Source organism: Stegodyphus dumicola, chromosome 7 (assembly GCF_044657685.1).
Source record: "Stegodyphus dumicola isolate Sdum_Otavi_A_Nest chromosome 7, ASM4465768v1".
Lineage (NCBI taxonomy): Eukaryota > Metazoa > Arthropoda > Arachnida > Araneae > Eresidae > Stegodyphus > Stegodyphus dumicola.
Window position 1 is genome coordinate 58,771,848 of NC_140774.1, and position 22,655 is coordinate 58,794,502.

Here is a 22,655-nt window from a genome sequence, read left to right on the forward strand (position 1 = left end):
TGCACCCCCCCCTCCCCGAGTTCTAAATTTTTGCCGCCCCTAAATTTTTTATCATAGAGCTTTCTTTAAATTCCAAATATCCTTTTATCCCTTAATTTTGTTGCTCAGTGCTTCTCTTCTAACAATCTTGTTTTCCATATATTTTGCCTCCAGGTGCGGCCATACAATCTCTGGCGCCGGCTCTGAGTTTATGTGTTAAACAATTAGCACAACATGTAATCTTTTGGCCTATGAGCATCATTAACAAAATCTATTTTTAGCATATGGAAAGACATTTTTGTTAAATTTTTCCTTGTTACCATTTAGCGCATCTGTAATCATCGTCAAGCATAAATATCAACATAAAAGTTTTCCATACTCCTTGTTTTTCAGTTACTAATATAAAAATATTGTTTAGGCATCGCTGCATGAGTCATTACTCATGTTGTCATGTCTTGATAAACATACGGTTATGAAAGTAAAATATAATAAATAATAATTTGTTAGGTTGGCATCAGAGATATAAAAGTTTTAAAATCAACAATGTTTTTACGTAGAATGTTTCTGTTTGAGATGTATGCTAAGCAGATACCGAGTCAAATTCTCGATCACGCAAATTTATGCTAAAATGATTGTTTCTTCAATAACAAGGTATTTTATTTAGTGTCGAAGTGAAATTAAGAATTCGGTCTCTCCACATGTTTTTTTATGGGGAAAACAATCAAATGCTCATGCACAAAACATAAAAAAAATTCCTAAAAGAATTTTGTTGGTGGCTTTGAGGTCCGGAGTTTAGATTATTTCGGATATTGGAGTCCAGATCTCAGACTTTGTACTGTATTTAATCTGAAGACTACAAGTTATATTTTGTCTCTTATGCAGTGCAGGACATGAGTTAACAAATTTGTACTGTGTTTAATCTGAAGACTACAATTTATATTTTGTCTCTTATGAGGTGCAGAACATGAGTTAACAATTTTACTCAAATGGCTGGGGCCCAAAGCAATTTAAGAATTACTAATCTGGAATACTGGTATTACTGAAAATGTTATGTTGTATATAACTTTATGCATAAAATAAAAAGATCTTAAAAAAGTGCTCTTCTTTTATGATTTGTTACATGTGTATTTTTATTGTAATGAATCACATTTATGTGCACCATTTGTATGCATAGTACATTTTAAATGATATAATTTAATTCGTGATATTTTTACTTGTCTGGGCCACAAATACTTACCTTTGGCAGGGAAAGAAGTTTATATTGGAAGTATTGAGCATTTTGGAACAAAAGAAAAATCAAAATTCCCACAGAGATATTTTCTGAGGTAACATTAATTCGTTACTTTCTGCTTTTCTGCTTTTTCATGGGGAGAACACTGATTGTTTAATAGTCACATGCAAAGCATCTGTTTTTTTGTTCAAAATTTTGAAATAATCATATATATATATAATGGGCAGTGTAATGTAGAAAGTGCTATGATACATCTAAAGGACACCTGCTTAAATTTATCTTTCTCATTTTTCTGCATTGCTTTAATTTTTTAATTATCGTATTTAATGATTGAAAGCAATGCTGATAATATTTTCAAGATTTATGTTACATTTACCCCTTCTCATGCCATTTACCTCAATGAAACTTGGGCTCAAGTGTTATGGGTCAATGTGTGATAAACAAGCCAGACTGATGCTTGAGAACAATCACAATACGAGCCGAAGCATAAATGCCTGTATTATAGTCACTTTGCGCGATACTGCTGGCGTGGAAGTAAACTTTAATCCTTCATAGATATTATAAATATATTTTTTAATAAATAACAGTTTCAAAATTATATTTCATAAATAAATAATACTTCAAGTAAGTAAACTTTAGTAGAAGTAAACTTTAATCCTTCTGCCTTTTGCTGATATCATAAATATATTATATTTTTAATATATAATTTATATAATGAAGAATCGTGACTAACTCATGTGGTGTACTGATAGGAACTAACGTTGCGTTACGACCGAAAAATTAAATTACTATGTTATGCTCACATACTATGTTAATGCAACTAACATAGTTATGATGAAATTACTATGTTAATGCTCACTAGCCCAGCTTTCTTTTCACAAGCCTGAATCATGATGTTTATGTTTGGCTCTGCTTTCTGTTGTCGAGCCTGTTTCATGATGTTTATGTTTGGGACAAAATCTCAATCATGAGTAGTCAGACTCGTTAAAGCACGGGAAGCAGTTAAATAAATATTCATTTTTTTGTAGTTAACATAGTAAATCAAGATATAAAATCTGTCATTTAATCATATATTATAGAATTTATGGTCAGGTGTTTTTAAAACTCAGTTATTAATAATAATAAACCGGTTTAAATGAATAATTTATAAGAGTTTATCACATGAACCATTTGTTATTAATAATTTCCATCAATGAAGGAAAGTGTAGCAATTTTCAGTGTGTTCGTTTTGAGATTTGCCATTATGCATGAGTGTGATTTTCTTGCATCAACACCTAACAAAATTGCAAATGTAGAATAGCTGTGGTGAACACTCAGGTTTGTTTTTGCCTGTTGGCCACAACTGAATAAAATCTACTGTTTTTCCCCTCTAGATGTAGGCACTCACATTTTTCAGAACACTCACATATACTTTACATTCAGCATTCACAAATGTTCTGTGTTCTGCTGTGTCTCAATTTGGTATTACTTTTGTCAGTTTCTAGCATACACATAAATGTTTTCAAATTTTCACAAATTTTACTCTCTTTGTGTAAGCACAGTGGATGATGATTTAGATTTCCGAGAGCACATTTTGATGATGGTTTTGATATGCTCAAATCGAAAAAAGGAAAAAATTGTCAGTTGGAATTTTTTTTTTTTTTTTTTCCCTAAGAGAGATAAGGAAAGTGAAGAGAAAACTTCTGGCAAATAAGCAGAAGATTAGCATTGACTATCAAAGCATGATATTGTTAAGAATTGGTTGTTTTAAAAAACATATTGCTGCAGCTAAAAATGAAAAAGACCTAATTATACTTTTTGCTTTTCTGGAGGAGAATTTTCAAAAAACTCTTGAGATTCATATTGCAGTTTGCCATGGAGGGTGCAATAGAATGATAAAAATGCTTGAGACAAAATATAAGCATATTATGATCAAAATTGATATATTTAAATCATTGTGAATCTTGTCAAAAGAAACAATTTGTTCAAAGACAAAGTTTTTCTGTTTGTTTATTTTGTTAAGAGCATTAAATTGAATCTAAAGTGTCAAGTTGGTCGATCTTACTGACTTAGTCAGAAGCGAATGGAGACATTAAGTTTATAATGGTTTAACAAGACCATTTAATGAAATTTGTTCAAAAAGGGCAATAAAAGCAAATTAAGTTACCTATCATCTGCTGGATGTGTTCACGATATGGAGAGCTAAGACTGACAATGGCAAAGAATTTGCTAATAAAAATATTGAAACAAGATATTGAAGAGGTGTTACTTGCTGAGTTGGAAACAAACATACAAAGTGGTCAGAAGGCATAAAGTTTATTCAATTTGTGAGAAATGGAACACATTGCTTAGAAAGAGATCACAGTATGTATGAAGCTTTTAGCTGTAAAGCTAAAGTATGTTTAAGAACCTACTTGCCAGTTAATAGGAATTGAAGATAAAGAATACCCGGCATTATTAAGAGTCTAAGGTTGATATCCATCTTCAGAAAGTAATCTCAGTCGAGGATAAAGGTACTGGTGCAATGAATATGGAAGTTGAACTGGATGATTTGAATGAGGACATGGAGGTAGTAACTGTTGCAGATGTAATAAAAAACAGAAATAAGAGTGTTTAATAGAAAAGGAGCAAGATAATTCTGATGTGGAAAAGAGAAAGGATTGATGAAGTCTCAGAAAATATTAAAGAAACTTAGCACTGTGCTAAAGTGTCACCAAATATGCAAGAAGAAAACATGTTAGCACTTTTTAAGTTAAAACCTGCAGCTGCTAATTTAGGAGAAACCATTTGGATAAAAATACCTGAGGGTTGGCATGGGAAAGGCTGATAAGGAGAATTATAGCTGTTACAATTTTTAAGCAAAATGAAAATAATTTCAGCTCAAAACATAGCATTTTAAACCAACTTCAAACAGAGAATTATTCTACTGTCTGCTAGAAACTTTTATTTTAGTCAATAAAGTTACAAATATTAAAATAAGTAAGAAAATGTGCTCATAAGAAATTTAGGTAGTCAGGGATTTCAATATTGTAATTGCACAAGTAATGCTAACCCAAATCGCTACAGTGGAAAAATTCATAAACCCTTCGTAACTCCATATTTCACAGTGGTTAATAATTTCTTTAAAATGTAATAGCAGTGTGTTTATAATGCAATTTATTTGCATTTTTTTTTTTTTTTTTTTTTTTTTTTTTTTTTTTTTTTTTTTGTTGCTATAAGGTGTTCATAATATAATTTATTTGATGTAGTAAATAATGAATGTATCTTACAAATAACAGTAATCATTGTTGTAAAACATTTTTTTTTTCCATTGATTGCATTTCACTGCTAAGAAAAATGCTAAAGTATGTAATAAATAACAGTAATCATTGTTGTAAGACAGTTTTTAATTTCATGCATGTTTGCATGACATTAAAATTTCATTAGTTCGAAATTTCTGTTTAGTATGCTTAATTATTTGCATTGACCAAACCCCATTGATGATTATAAATATTTATGAGTAAATGTGATTATTTTGTGTTATTTATCACATTAATCCAACAACTGGATTATTATTAATAATCACCAGATTTTTTACTTTGACCATAATATATGAAATTAATACAAGGGGGAATATATACTGTAGGGTAACTGAAATGCCAAAGAGATTAATTATGAAATAAGCTGTTCATCTGCTGAAGTTTAGTTTTTTTATATTTTCTGGTAAAATTGTTGTATCTGAAATGCAAATCAGCTGTTTCAGCTTTGTAAAAATTTCATATGCTAAAACAGATGAAAATATGCCTAGGCTAAATGACTGTAACAAAACTAAGAATTCTTGTACAATACTTCAGGGAATCTAGTGGTTTGGCTCATCGAGGTTGCAGTGGCAGTCTGTCATTGGCCATATCTTAAGTCGTGGCACCACAGATGCAGGCTGTAGCAACGCAATCAGCAAATTACGTAGCGTAATATCCAGAAGAAAGATCACATCAGCGTAAATGTTGCACTTGAGGTAAAATGGCAAGAAAAAAAAAAAAAAAAAAAAAACTACGCGGAAATGACACTCAACCTAAACACCATACTAAATTATGACATGTCCTTGAATATTATAGTTGCAAAATCTTGGCCTGTTTCATTATATCTGGGATATCAGTTAAGAAAAATGCTTGGAATAAAACCATAACTCAAAGATAAATTATAAATCCTCTTCTGTCTGGCCAGAGTATTTTTCTTAAATTCTAACCTGATAAATCACACTGTGTTTCATATGCTGGGAAATACAGTATCTTGAGATATTGCAATCCATGTGACTGAAATTCGTTGCCAGAGTTCTGTCATTTGCAGCTTCTAGTAGTCTCTGTTATTCCAGTGTGTGCAGCATTTGTATACGAGACATGTTCAATTGGGAAAACATCTAGTGAATCCAGCAGTCAAGACGGAATTGTAACCTTTTGTGTGTTACTGAAGTATTGACATTGATTGCTTACCGTGATTGTGCATTACCTTGCTGTAAGGTAATTCTGAAGTCTTTGTGAATATATGGGAAACACCACAGTTTTTATCATATCTATAATGTAACTCTGGCTAATTAGTTTATTGTATGCTTTCTTGACACAAGCTTAACTTGTATCAAATGGCAACCCACAAAGCAGGTCATTTCGACACCGGGGCAGTTTGATGCCATATTTTTTTTAGTATTTTTATTTATTTTTAGAATAAATATGAAGTAATATAAAGTAATATGACTGATTTTTATTTATTGAATTAGAAATTGTTTGCATGCATATTTGAAATAAATATATGTGTGTATATGTGCGAAAGTGTTCTAGATTTTTGTTTGTGTCCCAGATTAGTGAGAACCCCTCTCGCCAATGTCGCGGCCCCGGGACATGAAGGAGGTTTTTTTTTTATTTATTTATTTCAGAAAACAGTATCAAAAAGGCAAAATACACAAATGGTAAAAAAACATATGGTTACAAAGTAGTTATATTATATTGCAGACAAATATAATTACAGGTAAATAAGATTACACATAAATAAGATTACATCACAGAAATGTTATTATACTAATCCATTGCAAAGTTATGCGTCACACCTTTCAGGTATCCCATTATTTCTCGATTTTCAAAAATCATCAACTATTACTTTAATTCTCATATCAGCTCGCAGATACCTATTCTGCTTTTGCAGTGGTTCATCTCCACATACAAATTGTTTATAACATTGATCAATTGATTTTTGAACATGCCTGAGACCATCTATGAATTCCCATAATGTGGGGTGTGAAACACCAAATGATGATGACACCAAATTTATTTGAATGATGGTGCAAACTTATTCTAAAAATAAATAAAAATATGAAAAGTATGGCGTCAAACAAAAACAAAAAAAAGTATGGTGTCGAACTGACCCTGCGTCGAATAACCCACACGTTGAATTCCTGGCGTCGATCTGACCTGTACGGGGACCCCATACTATATCTCCTACTGCTGGACCTGTAGGATTCATACGGTAAAATTCTAAGAAGCACTTTCTACTGTGGAGTCATCCGTATATTTGTCTACCTTGATATTGCATGTAGAAGCAGAATTTGTCTGAGAAATGTCATTCCGTTCATATAATCGCATGCACCACTCTGTTCACAAATGAAGGTGATATGCTGCTGCACCATTAAAGGTAGGCAAAGGAGTAGCAACTGTGCCACACTGTATACCCTCTGCTATGCTATGCAATGTGGCCATATGTTCTTTACAACCCATTCACACAAGCTCTTTTGAACAAAGATGCATTGAGGTTGTTGTGAGCTTGCAGTCCTTTGTAAAGCTAGATTTGATGCAGTGAAAAGGGCCCACAAGTGGCCAAACGGTAATTTGGTCGAAGGTTTGAATTCTGTGAATGGGCTGTTTGATGGCAGATTTCGCCATCTGTTACTCGACTAATTGAAGCACTGTTATTGCAATGAAAAATTTCTGTTATATCATCTTTGTTTATTATTACTTTTCCACATTCCTTCACAAGTTCCATTAATTGGAAAATTTTGCCTTCTGCTTGTGTATAATTTTTGTGATTGTTGTAATCATCATCACTATGAAATATGGCAGCTAGCAATAAATTATTCCAAGCATTTCTAAATATATCTTCAGACACATCTTTCTATGACCAATGATGTCCAATGATCCACGAAGCAGATTTTATGTCAGTGTACTTGAAAAATTCTTGAATGGCCTTGTTACTGTTCTGAAAATTCAACATAGGTTTTAAAAAGACTATCTTACATCTGCATCAGTGTACAAAGCACTCTGATACTCATTGGGCAAATGATTTATGTTTAATTTGGAGGAAAGAAAAAGATGGAGACATTAGCTAAAACATTAAGTAATGTATGAGCCAAACAGTTGTCTATAAGTGCTAAAATTTTGCATCATCCGATGAATCAACTAATTTCAAACGTTGCTGAGCATCTGGTATGAAATTATTTTCAAAATCAGTCATTTGTTAATGTTTCTGTCATTCATGCTTTTATATTTAAGCGATGATAGAGATAATTTTACTCTTTCAAATGTCAAAGTTGTGTTATTCCCAATTGTGTAAAGTTTAAATTTGTGCATTCCTGTAACATTTGCACGTACCAGAAGGATTAGTCTTGCTTTGGAATCTTTGACACAAGGTTAGGTCTTTTCTGTACAAGTAGCTCGGGTATTGTAAAATTCGTATATTACCAGGCAACACCAATGTTATCACAGCAATAAATTCTGGACATAACTTTCATCCTTAATGAGTTTGGTGAATACACATGGATCAGCTGAAGCTTTATTGCCTGAAATTTTGAACTGCCTCATGCCATGGTGATTTTTAAATTTGGTTAACCGACCTGCTGAATATACGAATTAAGCTTTTAACTTCATCATCATTAAATATTTTGCCTACAGCCATTAGCATTGGACTGTCAACGGTGCAGCATCGCTATCTCATCTATTCAATCATCACTTTGTCATAATTGTCATTTTTAGCATTATGAATAGTTTTCTTGTTATTCATTGTTGTTCTATTGACTCTCCAGTGCCATATTCCTAACATAAGTTCTAACTTTAATTTTAATAGTGCAGCACCAATTATACCAGATCTAAAAAATAATAAGCTGAATCAAATTAAAAAGTTAAGAAAGAGCACAATTTGCAATGTTAACTGAACTTAAATTCCTCAGAATCAAATTCCTTCTCCTGTTGCTATGCCAGTGAACAGAAACTAGGATGAGCGACATTCTGCTCCCAAAAAATATGTCTTGGACATTCAGTTATTGTTTATGTTAAAAAATAAATTATATTGTTAAAAAAATGCTAATCCCCCCACAACCATTCAAGGGCAAAAAGTGTAGTCATAGCCACTGTTAATACAGTGTTAATCAATATATTGCTATTAGCCAACATGTTATTCTGAGCCAGCAGGTGTTTGAATGTTATGAGTAGGAATCTCAGTTAGTCAATGAGAAAAATCACTGTTATCGAACAGCTTCTTTTTTTTTTTTTTTTTTTTTTTTTTTTTTTTTTTTTTTTTTTTAGTATTATACTCTCCATTCCAACACTTTGTAAGAAAAAAAAAATCTTAAAAAATTGCTGAAGGCTGTTCTGAAGTCCAGATATTAGATCATTCCGAATATGAAAAATCCAGATTTTAGACTTTTTATTATAAAAGCTGTATTAAAGTAAATCAGTTGAGCACTTTTTGTAGAAAGCATGAACAATATCATTTCTAATATTGGAATTAAAATTTTAACCTTAAATCAAATTTAAAAAATACTCATGTATAGAAATTTATTCCCATTTCATTAAAAATTTATCTCATATACAAGTTTGAAATGTTTAAATTGCATTTATTTAATATAATTCTTAGACTTCTGGTTTGGTTACAATATTAAAAAATTTAAATGTAATATCCTTTGTTCAATTTGATAGAGTTCTGCTATAAATTAAGTTAGAAAAAGTGTATTGGAATATTACATGGCCTACATAATGATAAGAAAACACTGTTAAGAGGTTTTGGATATGATAGTTTTCTAAAAATTAATGGGCAGCAATTCATTGGTACTACTTTCCACATCTTAACTCTAAAACATATTAAACACTTAATTCTAAAATATGCTGTATGCACATTATCTTATGTTTTTACTAAGGTGTTTGACATTTGTTAAGTTACTTTTTTTTTTTTTTTTTTTTTTGTTTCATTTCTGTTTTTAGAGTAAAGGATTCATGACAACACGCTGGAGTATTGGTCATACAATCTTTGATCTAGTCTAGATACATCTTTTTCCTGATGCATCAAATTTCATAGCCATGGAAGATGTAAGTTTTGTTTAAATGATTTTGCTGAAACTTTTGCAAAAATTATGCTTTTATGTTTAATCAGATTTGCATAAAAACACGGGAGAGTCTGAAAGATACTGCCATATAATGTAACTGGAAATTTAAAGGGAAGTTGAGTAATATGCTTCATGTGCCTTGCGAGTTGTTATTGGATTCGAAAATCTGTTTAATACATTTAGTTTTGACATTATTAATGTGCTTTTCTCTCTTTTTTTTATTCATGATTTTGATATCATGCTTGAATGCTTATGGGTGATGGTGAAGACCAGTTTTTATTCTATGAAACTAAAAACTTTTAATGACATTCATTAATGAATTACCGTGGGATTCAGTCCATGCTGCTTGTTGTGTGTTGCTGTGTCACGGAGAGCATGATCCAACTGATGCATGTGTGCATTTAGAAACACGGTGACTGGATTGAAGGTATTTACTAACTCAGGTAAAATAAAATGAGCTGACTTGTACATATGCAATATGCTTTGTATTGCCATATCTACTTATATGTAGCTTGCAATGAAAATTAATATATTCATTGAAGTGGCAACATTCATGTTGCCTGTCCTGTATAAGTAGAAATAATGGATTTCTTTAAATGTCTAAATTTTCTATTATTTTTATGTTCCAAATTTTCATAAATTTACTTAAAATTGAAAATATTTTTGTATTGGCTATTGTGAAGATTTTTAAGTTTATTAAGCCATGTTGGGGAAATAAATCATTTTGTTATGATGATTTAATGAAAAGCTAGAACTTACTCTACTTACTTTTACGAAATGAAAAGCTAGAACTTACTCTGTTTCTGTTTTCAAGGTCTTGGCTCCAAACAGAGTTAAAAGCAAAAGTTCATAGTTTTGCTGGACGAACGCTCCACATATGTAAAAATGAAATAATCACCTGTTAGCATTTCTTAAAATGTTTTATCTGTCCATCTTTTAAACCCTTGTCTTATGATTTTAATTATAAGAGTGCATGCCATAAACACGAACAAGGTTGGTCACACATCAAGATATTTCATGATTTGGCTAAGCATTTGAACTGGAGGCAACTCTAGCATAAGTTATGTCTAAATACTTCACTTTCCTAAAAGATTAATGTTTCACTTTCCTAAAAGCTGCATTTTTGCAAAACTGCCTGACATTAAAGATATATTTCTAAAGTCCCGGTTATATTGCTGAATTGCCAAACTGAAGAATTGATTGCTATTTCACCCATAGTAATCAAATAGACTGTTCTGTTCTTAATACTTCATCTTTGTTTTCATTTCTGACCTACAAAATGCTAAGAAGTTTCTTTGATCAAGCAAAAGAAAATAACAATTGCTAGCTTTTAAATGTAGTTTGACCATCTGAAAAATACTAGTGAAAAACCAGACGAATCTTGCACTTGTCTTTTTATAAAACTTATCTCTATTGTTAACCAAAATATTATTTGCAAAATGAAAACATTTAACTATCTGTTTGTAATGAAAGTTTTCCACAAAAAAACGTTCTTAATAAAGTTAGGAAAAAAAAAAAAAAAAAAAAAAAAAAAAAACGAAACCAGTACCTTTAGTGCAGGTAGTAATCACCACCTAAATCTATGATTTGCTGCCAACATTTTGGTAGCTTTTCAGTCTTCAGCCGAGAATGGAATATAGCACCAGCAAGATGTAAAAAAGAAGTTTGAAGGAGCAATGTGAGGGCTGTACAGTGGTTGTTGCAAAAGATCCCATTCAAGTCTGTACAGAGTCTAGCTGGTGAATGCAGACACATGTGGTCTTTCGTTATTTTGATGGAGTATATTACCTTCTTGTGCCGGAACTCAGTTTAACATTTTTCCTTTATAGTAGCGTCAGCATGGACTAGTATCTTGCTGTACACCTTACTGTCTGGTGTTTTACCTCTTTCCAGATACTATTTTTGGATAATGCCATGGATATCCCTCCAGATACAAAGCATGATCTTTTTATTAGTCAAAATTGTACTTTGCATGCTGCCGACAGGCTCACCGCATGCAGACCAAGCCACTTTTCGGTTTTGTTGTTGAAGTGAATCCACTTTTTATCAAAAGTGTCGATCTCGTCCAGAATTTTATCCTTGCATTGATATTCGAATGGATTAGTGCAGGCCTGAACATGTCTGTCTGTATCTGCTTCGTCTCATGCGACACCCAGTAATTGAACTTGTATGTCAAGTTTATGCGATGCATAGCATGAATAATGGACATGGCGCTAACATCTAATTCCTTAGCAAGTTCTCGAGTGATTGCATACTGATATTTTTCTGCAAGTTCTGGCAAGCAGGCCTCATCAACTTCAGTAGGAATGGCCAGAGCGTTCTGGTTCTTGAATGTCATAGTCCTTGTTTTTGAACTTTCGATGCTAAGCCATCACAGTGTTATATGATACAGTGTTAGTACCAAAAGCTGTTGCTACTTAATTGCATTCTTAATTTTATATTGTGCCTAGAAATGATGGAATGATATTTTTAACAAAATTCATCAAGCATTTTTAAAATAGATGTGTAAAAATGAATGAACTGTTTTAAGGCTGAATATTAAGTGCCTGATGTAGAAATGAGTAATTTGGAATAAGAAAAGTAATGAAAATATTTATGTTTACCCAGCTAAGGATTTAATTTTATATGACAAACACATAATGCCTCAAATAATAGCTTATATTTTAGAAGATAAAAAATTGTGCTTTTAAATCCAATAACAATTCTAAAAAAAAAATTCCTCTAGAGAAACAAGAAACATTAGGAGTGAGATGTATTAAATATGTATATTCTGTCTGTGAATGAAATTATTATATTATTGATGTAATGCACACAGAATTATGATACATTTGAAATTATACATGTTTGAGTGAGGTTAAATAGCTCTAATCAAAATGAAATCATCAGCTGTTTTAAAACAAAGGAAGGGGGAATATAATACCAAAAAAGTACTTCATTTGCAAGATTAAGTTTTGAATTCTATGAGAAACTTTTGAAAGTGAATTAAAATAATTCTGTGGCATTCAATTTTCACAAAGTCATCTTTCATTTAATTGTATATGAGACTTCACTTAATTGTATACGATCCCAGGGGCAAATTTAATAGTATTTATTAATATTTATTAATTTTTTGTTCAGACAGTGTTATATTTTGCCCTTTTGAATAAAAAATAATTCGAGGCTAATACTATTTCCTTCTGTTGCATGCATAGAAAGTTAATGTTATACATGCTGATTCAAAGTGGAATTTTTCAGGTGGTTAAGCGTTATCAACCAAAATTTATAACCTTGCATTGCCAAGAAGTTGGAGCTAAAAATACTAAAGAAAGTATGGGGCATGTTGAAGAATTCTTAAGGTAAATGTGTTCTTAATTTATTGTATATATTTAATTTTGCAGGTATAGAATTAGATTGTTTCATTACTAATATAATAGGTTTTTAAAATTAAAAAATTGACAAATGATGCTTGATAAATGAACACTTAATACTCTCATGTACACAAACGCATATGCACATATAAACCATGTCCAGAAAAGTGATTACACAGCCTTTATTTTCACAACTGTTAATCATGGATAACTACTTCCAGTTACCCCCCCCCCCAAAAAAAAAAAAAGTTTTAAATGACATAAATATTCATGCTTTAGTTTCTCCCTCTTTTTTTTTTTTTTTTTTTTTTTTTTTTAATTGAATTTTGCAAATGATACAAAATGTATTTTTTATGCAGTTCCCTAGGGCCTGTAATTCTTACATTTACATTACACAAGAAATTTATATCTCCGTTATGAAGAATAAAACACAAGCTTAACTTCCATATGACAAAAATTGTCTAAGATATTTAATTTCAAAATTTGGGATTTTTGGCATCATTGTCAATTTGCCTTGAGGTGCCTTATTAATAAACATATTAAAATACTTTGAGGTGATTTTTTTCTTTCAGAAATGTCATTCAGTGGTATTCTTTTGTGGTTTACTCTAGGGTAACCTACTTTAATTATCAATTTTGATCCATATTTTATGCTGAATGAATTATGTAATTAATTGATAAGCTTTCGAATGCTGAGAGGATCTCATTAATTATGAAGTTTTATTATTTTAGAATCATGATATAATATTCATACAAAGAAAGTCAAACTAGAAATATTCTTCATTTTTAAATTATTCAAACACTGCTACGAGTTGGCTGTTTGCCAATACTGAAGTCTTCCAGTGTTTTCTAGTACAGGGGTTCTGTAAGATTTTGTGAATAAAATTTCATTTTTGAAAAGCATTATGTTGAATAATACTTATAACAATTTGAATAGAGTGCTTATCACTTAATCTGTAGGGTCATCTAAAATTCTCTGATGATAAATACAAATGAAACTGAGCAGAAACGTAGGAAACCTACATTGAACTTTTTAGCATCATTTTATTCTGAGTTTTTGCCCCTATAATTTTTGTTTTGGTTCTGTGACATCTCTCAAGCACCTGGAAAATTTACATTTTAAGAAGTCATTAGGATCATTCTTAAAGAAGTTATTGACATGTTGTTAAATAATCTCAAAAAAAAAAAAAAAAAAATGAACTGCAGGCTATTCAGAGATTCTTTAAGTAACCTGAAGTGATGCAAATCCAAGAGGGCAAGGTCTTGAATATGGGCGTGGATGACACAAAACATCTCATCCATGCTCAGTATGTTTTCATCTGACATTCATCGAAATGTTGGGCCAATCATAGTTGTGATAGAAAGGTTCATCACTTTTGGGCTCTTCGCATTGATTTTTCTTATATTAAAACTGCCATTTGGAAACAGTATTTTTCTGAATTTGTCTGATTTGGTGGCAGCAATTTGTAGTATATAATTTCTTTGTAGTCTTTCCGTGCACAAAGCATTAATTTTTTTGGATGCAGTCCCCTTTTGGTATTACTAACCAAAAGAGATATTTTTGGCTAACCTTATGATCTTTCTCATGTAATGTTGCATAGTTCAGAGCTGAAATTTACAGGCTTCTAGTTCTCAAACTACCTTGGAACTGTGTCATAAGAAACAGCACACATTTTGCTGGCAATCTAATTAGCATTTTTTTTTTTTCCATTTTAAAATAAATGAGCATAATATGACAAAAAGTACTTATAGGTTCTCTGTTCTTAGCACTGTTCTGGGGAAAAAAAGAAAGAAAAAAAAATGTGCACTGCACATTCTAGGTTAGGTTATTTAATTATGGCAAAGCTCGAGGGCTATCTGCCTAAGGGGAGGGATGCCTTTGTGGATGACTTTCTGAGGGAAACTGGCTCATATGCATGTTACACATGGGGAAAACCAAGAAATCACCCATGCAGCCAGCCCGTTCGCAGGATTCGAACCTCGGATCGAAGTACCAGTGTTCAGCGACTTTACCGCTCGGCCGCTGGTGGGCCTGCAGCACATTCTAGAATTATGCAATGCGAATAGAAAAGATCGTATTTGAACATGTCCACTTTGATCAAGGTTACTCAGTATCAGAAGTAATAAAATAATAAGAAAACATACTTCAATTTGAACAATGCAGAATTTTTCAGATGACCCAATATTAACATCAGAAACCTTTTTATAAACTTACATATTATCTTCGTCATGTATAAATGCAAACATTGTGTTCAGTTTGTGTATGGTCTCTGAATATGATTTCAAACATGGAAATTAAATAATCTGGTTCAATTTTTTGTATCTGAATTTAAAATTTTATTTTTTATAATAATGAAAAGTGTGAAATAATCTTAAATATAACTGTAGCGATCCAGGATTTGAATAAAAAATTACATTATACAGGTTTTTACGTAATTATTTTTTCTTAAATTCAAAAGAGTTTTATGTAATAATATGGTTGCAGTAGCACATGAAAGTTATTTGCTACCAAAATTTTAAAGTGTTTATGTGTAAAATGTCATATTTTTACCTTTATTGGCAAAAGTAATTTGATGGACAAATATTGGGTATATTCTGCTGTAACTTTGATTTTCAAAAACTCAGCAAATTTTGCACATTGTTGATGGCAATGTTCTAAGCATAACCAATAACATATTATACGAGGGTTGGAACTTTAATAGTGGCAACTATTAAAGTTCGAACCCTCTAACTTTATTTACAAGGAATACAAAAGTGATTCATGTCACCATGTTTTACAGTCCTTCAATATAGTCGCCAGCATTGTGTACAACCCGGTTCCAACGATTTGGAAGTCGCAGAATACCTGTAGCAGCACTTGTTTTGTTGATAGTTTGAATGGACCGGTCTACTGCCGCAAGAATCTCAGGAACAGTTTGGAAGCGAGTGCCACGAAGTGTTTCCTTCATCTTAGGAATTAAGTCATAGACACAAGGGCTTAGATCTGGGGAGTATGGTGGATGGTAAAGCACTTCCCAGTCCCATCGCTTGAACAAATCTGTCACAGCTTGCGCTGCATGCGGCCGAGCATTGTCATGCAAAATGAGAGGAGCGTTCTGCAGAAAGTGTCTCTATTTTTTTCTCAAAGCTGGTTGGAGGTTGTGCTCCAAAAATGAGCAGTAATAATGCGCAGTGATGGTCTGCTGTGCGGGAGCAGTATGCGTTAGGATGACACCATAACAGTCGTACACGAGAATCACAATAACATTCACATTGCTGGGGTTCTGACGAAATTTCGAATGTCGTGGTGACCCGTGATGACGCCATTCGTTTGATTGGTGTTTCAGTTCTGACTGATACAATCGGGCCGAAGTCTCATCCAGCGTAATGATATGGCGTAAAAAAGCATCTCCTTCGCGCTCATAGCGTTCCAGGTGGGTTCGGGCAGCATTATATCGTAGCCATTTCTGCACATTTGCAATTGATGTGGAAGCCATCATGAAGCAATTTTTCTCATGGACAGGCATTCCTTCAGAATGTGCAGCACAGTTGTATGCGCCAATCCTGTTTGTCTGTCCAGCTGATGAATCGTTTGGCGGCGATCACTCTCCATTAGTGCGGCAACAGCTTGCACGTCTGCATCGCTGACACTCAGACAACCTGACCACAGCATGTCTGCCACGTTTTGGCGTCCTTCATTGAATGCTTTCACCCATCTTGCTAGGGTTCTGTAAGGCAATGCAGATTCCCCGCAAGCCTCTTGAAGCCCCTGATGACACTGTCGTGCTGTACGACCTCTGGCACAATTAATTTTTATCCAACATCGTTGTTCTTGTTTTGAAAACATCCTGACAACACTTACTTTAGACCATGAGCTAATATAAGGATTCGTTCTTCGCGTCACTCCTCATGCGCGTAACGTAGGCAGGACGTGTCTTTTTGCTGAGAGGTAAGGTAGGTATGTAGTTCACGTGTGGTATACGCGATATTCTTTGGTTTTGTTGCGTAGCGTTTTTTCAGCTGTGTTGCCACTATTAAAGTTCCAACCCCTGTAAATATCAAAGTAATATATCTGAATTTCCTGTATGGGAATTTCAGATTTTATGAAAATTTTAATTCAGAGTTAAATAATAATTAAAAAGTAAATAGAGTTTACTATCTGCAAGATTGCATTTTAATTAAAGGTAAAAAATTTTTAACTAAAAAAAATTAAGAATTAAACAATATTTTTTAAAAAGAATTTTTTTTAAATAATATTGTTAATGCTTTTATGCACTTCAGTAAAATCCGAAGATATTTTTAAATGAGTGTTTAAAGTATTATAAGTGCTAATTATTAAATTTTCTTTATCATGTCAACTAAAATATGTAACAAAAATCAGAAGTTGAAGGAAAGGATATGTGTAATAAGCAACACTATAGAAATAAATTTTAATGTAGATTAAAAGTTGTGTAAAGAATGCAGATAAAGTAATTTGAACTCCGAGATATTTTTGTATTGTGTTAAACATACATACATAGTTTGGTAGCAAAATAACCATCAGAATATGAATTGTCTTAGGAAACAAAATGTATTGAACAATGCAGAAGTGAATAAGAATAAAAAAGGTGAATTTATCGATTGATAGTAGGTATTGTCACGTCGGGAATGGATGGTGAGGCAGTGACCTGTAGGAGTCTAAGTGAGAAGCACTGTGCAGGATTACTATGAAGTTGTCTTTTCTTTGCAGTATAAGAGTTACATAAATGCATAGAATTTGAAATTCTTCAAAATAGTTTTAAATACATATAGTGTTTCTGCTTATGCTGAATTTAGTTTTCCAACTGTTAGTCATAAACTTCTGGTAACAGAACCATATTAAATGATACAGATATTCCCCCCTTTTTTCAATTTTAATCTTCAAAAATAAATTTTATAAAGTTAAAAATAAAAGTGTGCAGGTTCACATGCTGGAGACATGGTTAAAAAAAATAAAGGAGCTCTCACAGATGCCCTATCTGCTTTGTCAGCTGGAGCTGGAAAGGATGATTTAATCACGTTCATCTGTTTTATGGGTTTCTGCAGGATTTCTGTACTTAGAATTGATGTCCAGATGTATGGAAGAGAAGGTGTCTTGTACAGCATGGTTTTATAGTGATTTCCTGCATTTCTCTGATTTTTAACCTGTTTTTATGCAGAGGGTTTGGGTATGATTTTGACCTTGTCGCATTTAATTGTTGAATATGGATGCTTGGTGAAGAATTTAACCAAAAATTTGCTATTTTCTTTAATGAAGTGGCTGGCAGAGAACCCAGAGATAGCTTTTTTATGTTGAGTAATCATTGTTGATAATTTTCTGGATGTTGAGTCATATATTGAGTTTCTGTGCTAGTATCTTTGCTACAATTTGGTATAATATATATATGCCTGAAGTATCAACTATGGCAATTTCTGATTTATATGATTTTAACGATTTTCAGACTGATGGGACTGGGGTAATGGAAAGTTTATAATCAAATCTTTTAAAAATGGAGTACATATGTGGAGTGATTTGGTACTAGGGAGAAATTTCAATAAATTTGCTATTATTTGATCAGTAACGACTTTGTTTTTGTAGAAGTGATTGTAGAAGCTGTTTTTTTTCCTCCCCCAATTTTATGATTGAGATTTTCCTTATAATCAAGAGTATATCTGTTGTTTTTAAACACATTTAGTGTGTAATTATATTCAGTTTCATAAAACTGATGTGCAACAAAAATCTTTGGCTTATTTTATAAGATGTTGAGTCATATATTGAGTTTCTGTGCTAGTATCTTTGCTACAATTTGGTATAATATATATATGCCTGAAGTATCAACTATGGCAATTTCTGATTTATATGATTTTAACGATTTTCAGACTGATGGGACTGGGATAATGGAAAGTTTATAATCAAATCTTTTAAAAATGGAGTACATATGTGGAGTGATTTGGTACTAGGGAGAAATTTCAATAAATTTGCTATTATTTGATCAGTAACGATTTTGTTTTTGTAGAAGTGATTGTAGAAGCTGTTTTTTTTCCTCCCCCATTTTTATGGTTGAGTTTTTCCTTATAATCAAGAGTATATCTGTTGTTTTTAAACACATTTAGTGTGTAATTATATTCAGTTTCATAAAACTGATGTGCAACAAAAATCTTTGGCTTATTTTAAGTAAAAGGCAGCTGTTTTAAGCTTTTATTTTTTACTTAAAATGTAACTCTGAAACAAATTTTATAAAAATTGTGAAATATAAGTCTTTACATGCCCCCTGTTCCCTATGATTATGTTAGTAAAGATTTACACTCATTATAAAGAATATGGCATTAATAGTGTGACTCAGGTAGGAAAAGAAATTTACCGAGATATTTAATTTCTGAGATGATTATGACATACCATGTCAGAGCAGTTTTGAAAGTTTGGCTAATTTGAAAATTTTAGTAATTTTCTGTAAAGTGATAACAGGCTCCTTGAGCAGATGCTGACAAAGTATATATATTCTAAGCCTTGTATGATATGTGTTTTATGTTGCAGTAGTAAGCTGCCCCTGATTTGCATTGTCCATCCTGTAGTTTGATTTCTATGATGAATGAAACAAAGTTCTGCTCAGATTTTTAAACTGTTTAATACATAAGTCATCTGTGTCACATCATGATATGGTATATGCTGCCCTGATCGGTATAATATTTAGTAGTTCTGGCTTCTGTATATTTCATTGGGTTTGGGTTTGAATCCTCTGGGAGGAATGATGTTTGTGTGGCTTAATGACATTATAAATATATGGTGAGCTGAAGTCCTGTTGAGTGGGTTAGTGATTGGGAAAGAGGGGTGGAATGTCTTCAGGCCTTCCCTTGGGGGGTGATCTCTATGAAAATCGAGACAGAACTGAGCAAAGTCATCCTGTGACCTATAATGCTGGTAAAGGCTCATGATATTTTTAAAAGATTCGAAGATAACTATGGATTTAATATGAAAAAACACTTTAATTGCAAATATTTACAAAATTTAGAAGCAATAGATATACAAGCTTATTTTCAAAACATAAAACTTATCATCAAAAGATTAAAGATGCTATACAAAATGCTGTTTAGTGGAACTGACCTGGAATGATGTGTAGCAGGTGTTGGCAACCTTTTTTTGGCTTTTTTAACCTTTTTTTAACCTTTTTTTGGTCAAAATCAACCACAATGTGTGTATTAAGAAGATATTTTGGGCCAGTGGTGTTTTTATTTTAAAACCATCAGTTTGAGTGAATAATAAGTTTGATTGAGAAAATAATTCTAATATGCTTTAAACTTTAAACGTAAAAATTTAAATTACAATTTTAATTATAAAAACAAACATAAGTGAATTTCATTAATAACATTTTAATAACAAAAGCATCTAAATTTTTGGTGTTTCTCTGCCTGTTCTTAAAAAACAAATTTTATGTGTGAAAGTACTTGCTTGCATTTATAAGTTGAACAAAATGCCGATTTTTTTCGCTACTGAAGTCATTCTTGGACTACTGAACATCTCAGAGTGGATTAGAATTGAGCTAACAGTATTAATGTTCTCAGATGTCAAGGAATTATAGAACAGTACTGCCAAACTTATCAATTTCTTCTTGAAATTATACTACAATTTAAATTTAAAAATAAAAATGTGTGTTCTTGACTGGAACTTTGTAATCAAACAAAAGTGTTATTGTTATTTAGTTTCAATTAATGTTTTTATATATTCTTCAAGTGTTTGTTTCATATTTGCCTTTATATATTAACCTTATTTCTGAAACTAAAGTGGGTTGCTCGATGATCTGTAGATCAAAGAATGCCCAGACCTGGTGTATAAAATTTTCATCCTTTTTTCATGAAAGTGCCTGCTGTCACTAGGGCCAGTTTAAAAGTTTTGCCATATGGTCATTATCATCCTGGTTTTTGGTATCTGTGTTTAGTATCTTTGTCTCCTTTTGTCATTCAACTTCTGCTTCATTTTAATATGCTTGCCCCTCCCTAAAGCCATATACGAGGGATAATATGCAAGTTATATAAAAAAATTGCAGCCTTAGCTTGTAGCAGGGTTCGTACGGTCCATAAAAGTCCTTAATTTTTTCAAAAATGATTTTTGGTCCTTAAAAGTCCTTAATTTTGGCCAAAATGAATAAACGGTCCTTAATTTTGCTCATTTGACATTTCTTATCATTTCTAATGATTGCCGTTCTAAGTGTGAATTACGATTTCTCAAGAATATGGAATTAAAATTACACGGCTCTTAACCAATCTGTTGGCGGATTAGCGTTGCAAACGATAAAAAAAAACAATTAGCTACCCGAATGAAAGTATCGGTGTCTGATTGGCTATTCACCCAATCTTTCGAAACAGGTGTTATCCATAAATTTAGGCAGATTGTGACGAAAGTGTGAATCCGGAAGTTCTTTAAGAGGCGAAAGTGATAATTGAGGTGCTCAAGAAAAAAAAAGGGGGGGATTCTGAAAATATTTGCCAAAATTAGAGCAATCCCAACCTGGAAGGCCACAACCCTTCCGACGCCAATAGGAACGAGATGCCTAGAAAGTGCATTTTCAATAAACTGTGGCTTCATCAAGCTGACTACAAAGACTGGATATTGATGGATGGCAATCCTTAAATGTGGTCTTTGTCTGAAACAAATTGAAATTCCTAGAATGGGAAAGTCAGCGCTGAAAATTCACATGAAAATTAAGTTTCGTTTTATCATTTCAATTTGTTTTTACATGGTTTTGCTAAGCTTAATTTCCGTGTTTGTTTCAATTAAGCCATAAATTAATTTTTATCACCTTCTACGGAGTTTATTCTCTTTTGCACATACTATATGTATGGGATATCGGGATTATGAGTTTATTTCTGCAGAGGGTCTGTTATCGATTTCGCGGGAAATCTGTTGGCTCCATTTCGATTTTAGGTCGCCAAGGGCAAATTTGGTAATGCTAGCCGAGAAAAAGTGAAGTTTTGAAGCTTCAATAGACAGTTAAGTATTTGGTTTAAACCTATGTTGTTGATAGTAATGCATAATTTTTGCTAAATGGCGATACAATTATTAGTTGAAAATAACTATCTAATTAAAAAATTTTTAATATTTTTAAAGCTGAAAACAACTAATTGAAACTAATTTTCCTGAATTAACTAGACGCAAAATTAACTTTCATGAATTACTAAAGTTATTGGGTAGAAGTTTAACTGAAAATATACATTCCGTATTATATATACATATATTTATACAGTACAAAGTCCGAGGTCTGGACTCGTTGGGACTTCAGCGATCCCAGATTTGAGATTTTTCCGGATATTAGATCATTTTAAATCTACTAAGATGGTACGTAGAAATTATAAAATTGAAAATATGAAATCATGATTTATGAAATAATGAAGCATTTATGATTTAAAGGGTATCAAAATTTACAAAAGAAAAGAGCTTAATATTTATATATTTACTTTATTAAACATTTCTTTCAATGTGAGTTGTTTGATTTGTTTTCTTTGCTAATACTTTAGACTAATACTATAGACATATAATTTCTTGATCAGTTATTAAGTTCCATTGTTCAAGTCCTGTAATTGCTGCATCGAAAATTCCGAATAACTTGTCAATCAAAATTTTTTCTCGTTCAGTAACCTCTCTGTTACTTTCTTCACTATCGGTAGCTGTATTTTCTGGATTTAGAACCATACTACAGATTTCGCCCTCCGTTAATTGATTGATGATTGGGCATTGTCATCGCAATGAAAAACTTCTGTTTAACTTCGCTAAATTCTGCCGCCTGGTGCGGCTATGCGAGATCTGGCACTGG

The 22,655-nt window shown here is 32.2% G+C and overlaps 1 protein-coding gene across 9 annotated transcripts in view; it reads left to right on the forward strand.

Annotated features, from left to right (window-relative positions):
• Positions 1-22,655, forward strand: part of LOC118204815 (inositol polyphosphate-5-phosphatase A-like) — a 326,182-nt gene that overhangs the window by 253,879 nt on the left and 49,648 nt on the right. For 3 of the 9 annotated variants that reach the window (XM_085820263.1, XM_085820266.1, XM_085820267.1), the window contains one exon: positions 12,762-12,862. Coding sequence is in view for 8 of the 9 variants with exons in the window: in XM_085820266.1 (XP_085676392.1) it covers positions 12,762-12,792 (31 nt within the window). In the remaining variant the exon portion in view is untranslated. Of the gene's footprint in view, positions 1-1,225; positions 1,305-9,405; positions 9,511-12,761; positions 12,863-22,655 lie in introns of all 9 variants that reach the window. The other 6 variants (XM_085820268.1, XM_085820269.1, XM_085820270.1 and 3 more) reach the window with 3 other exon arrangements.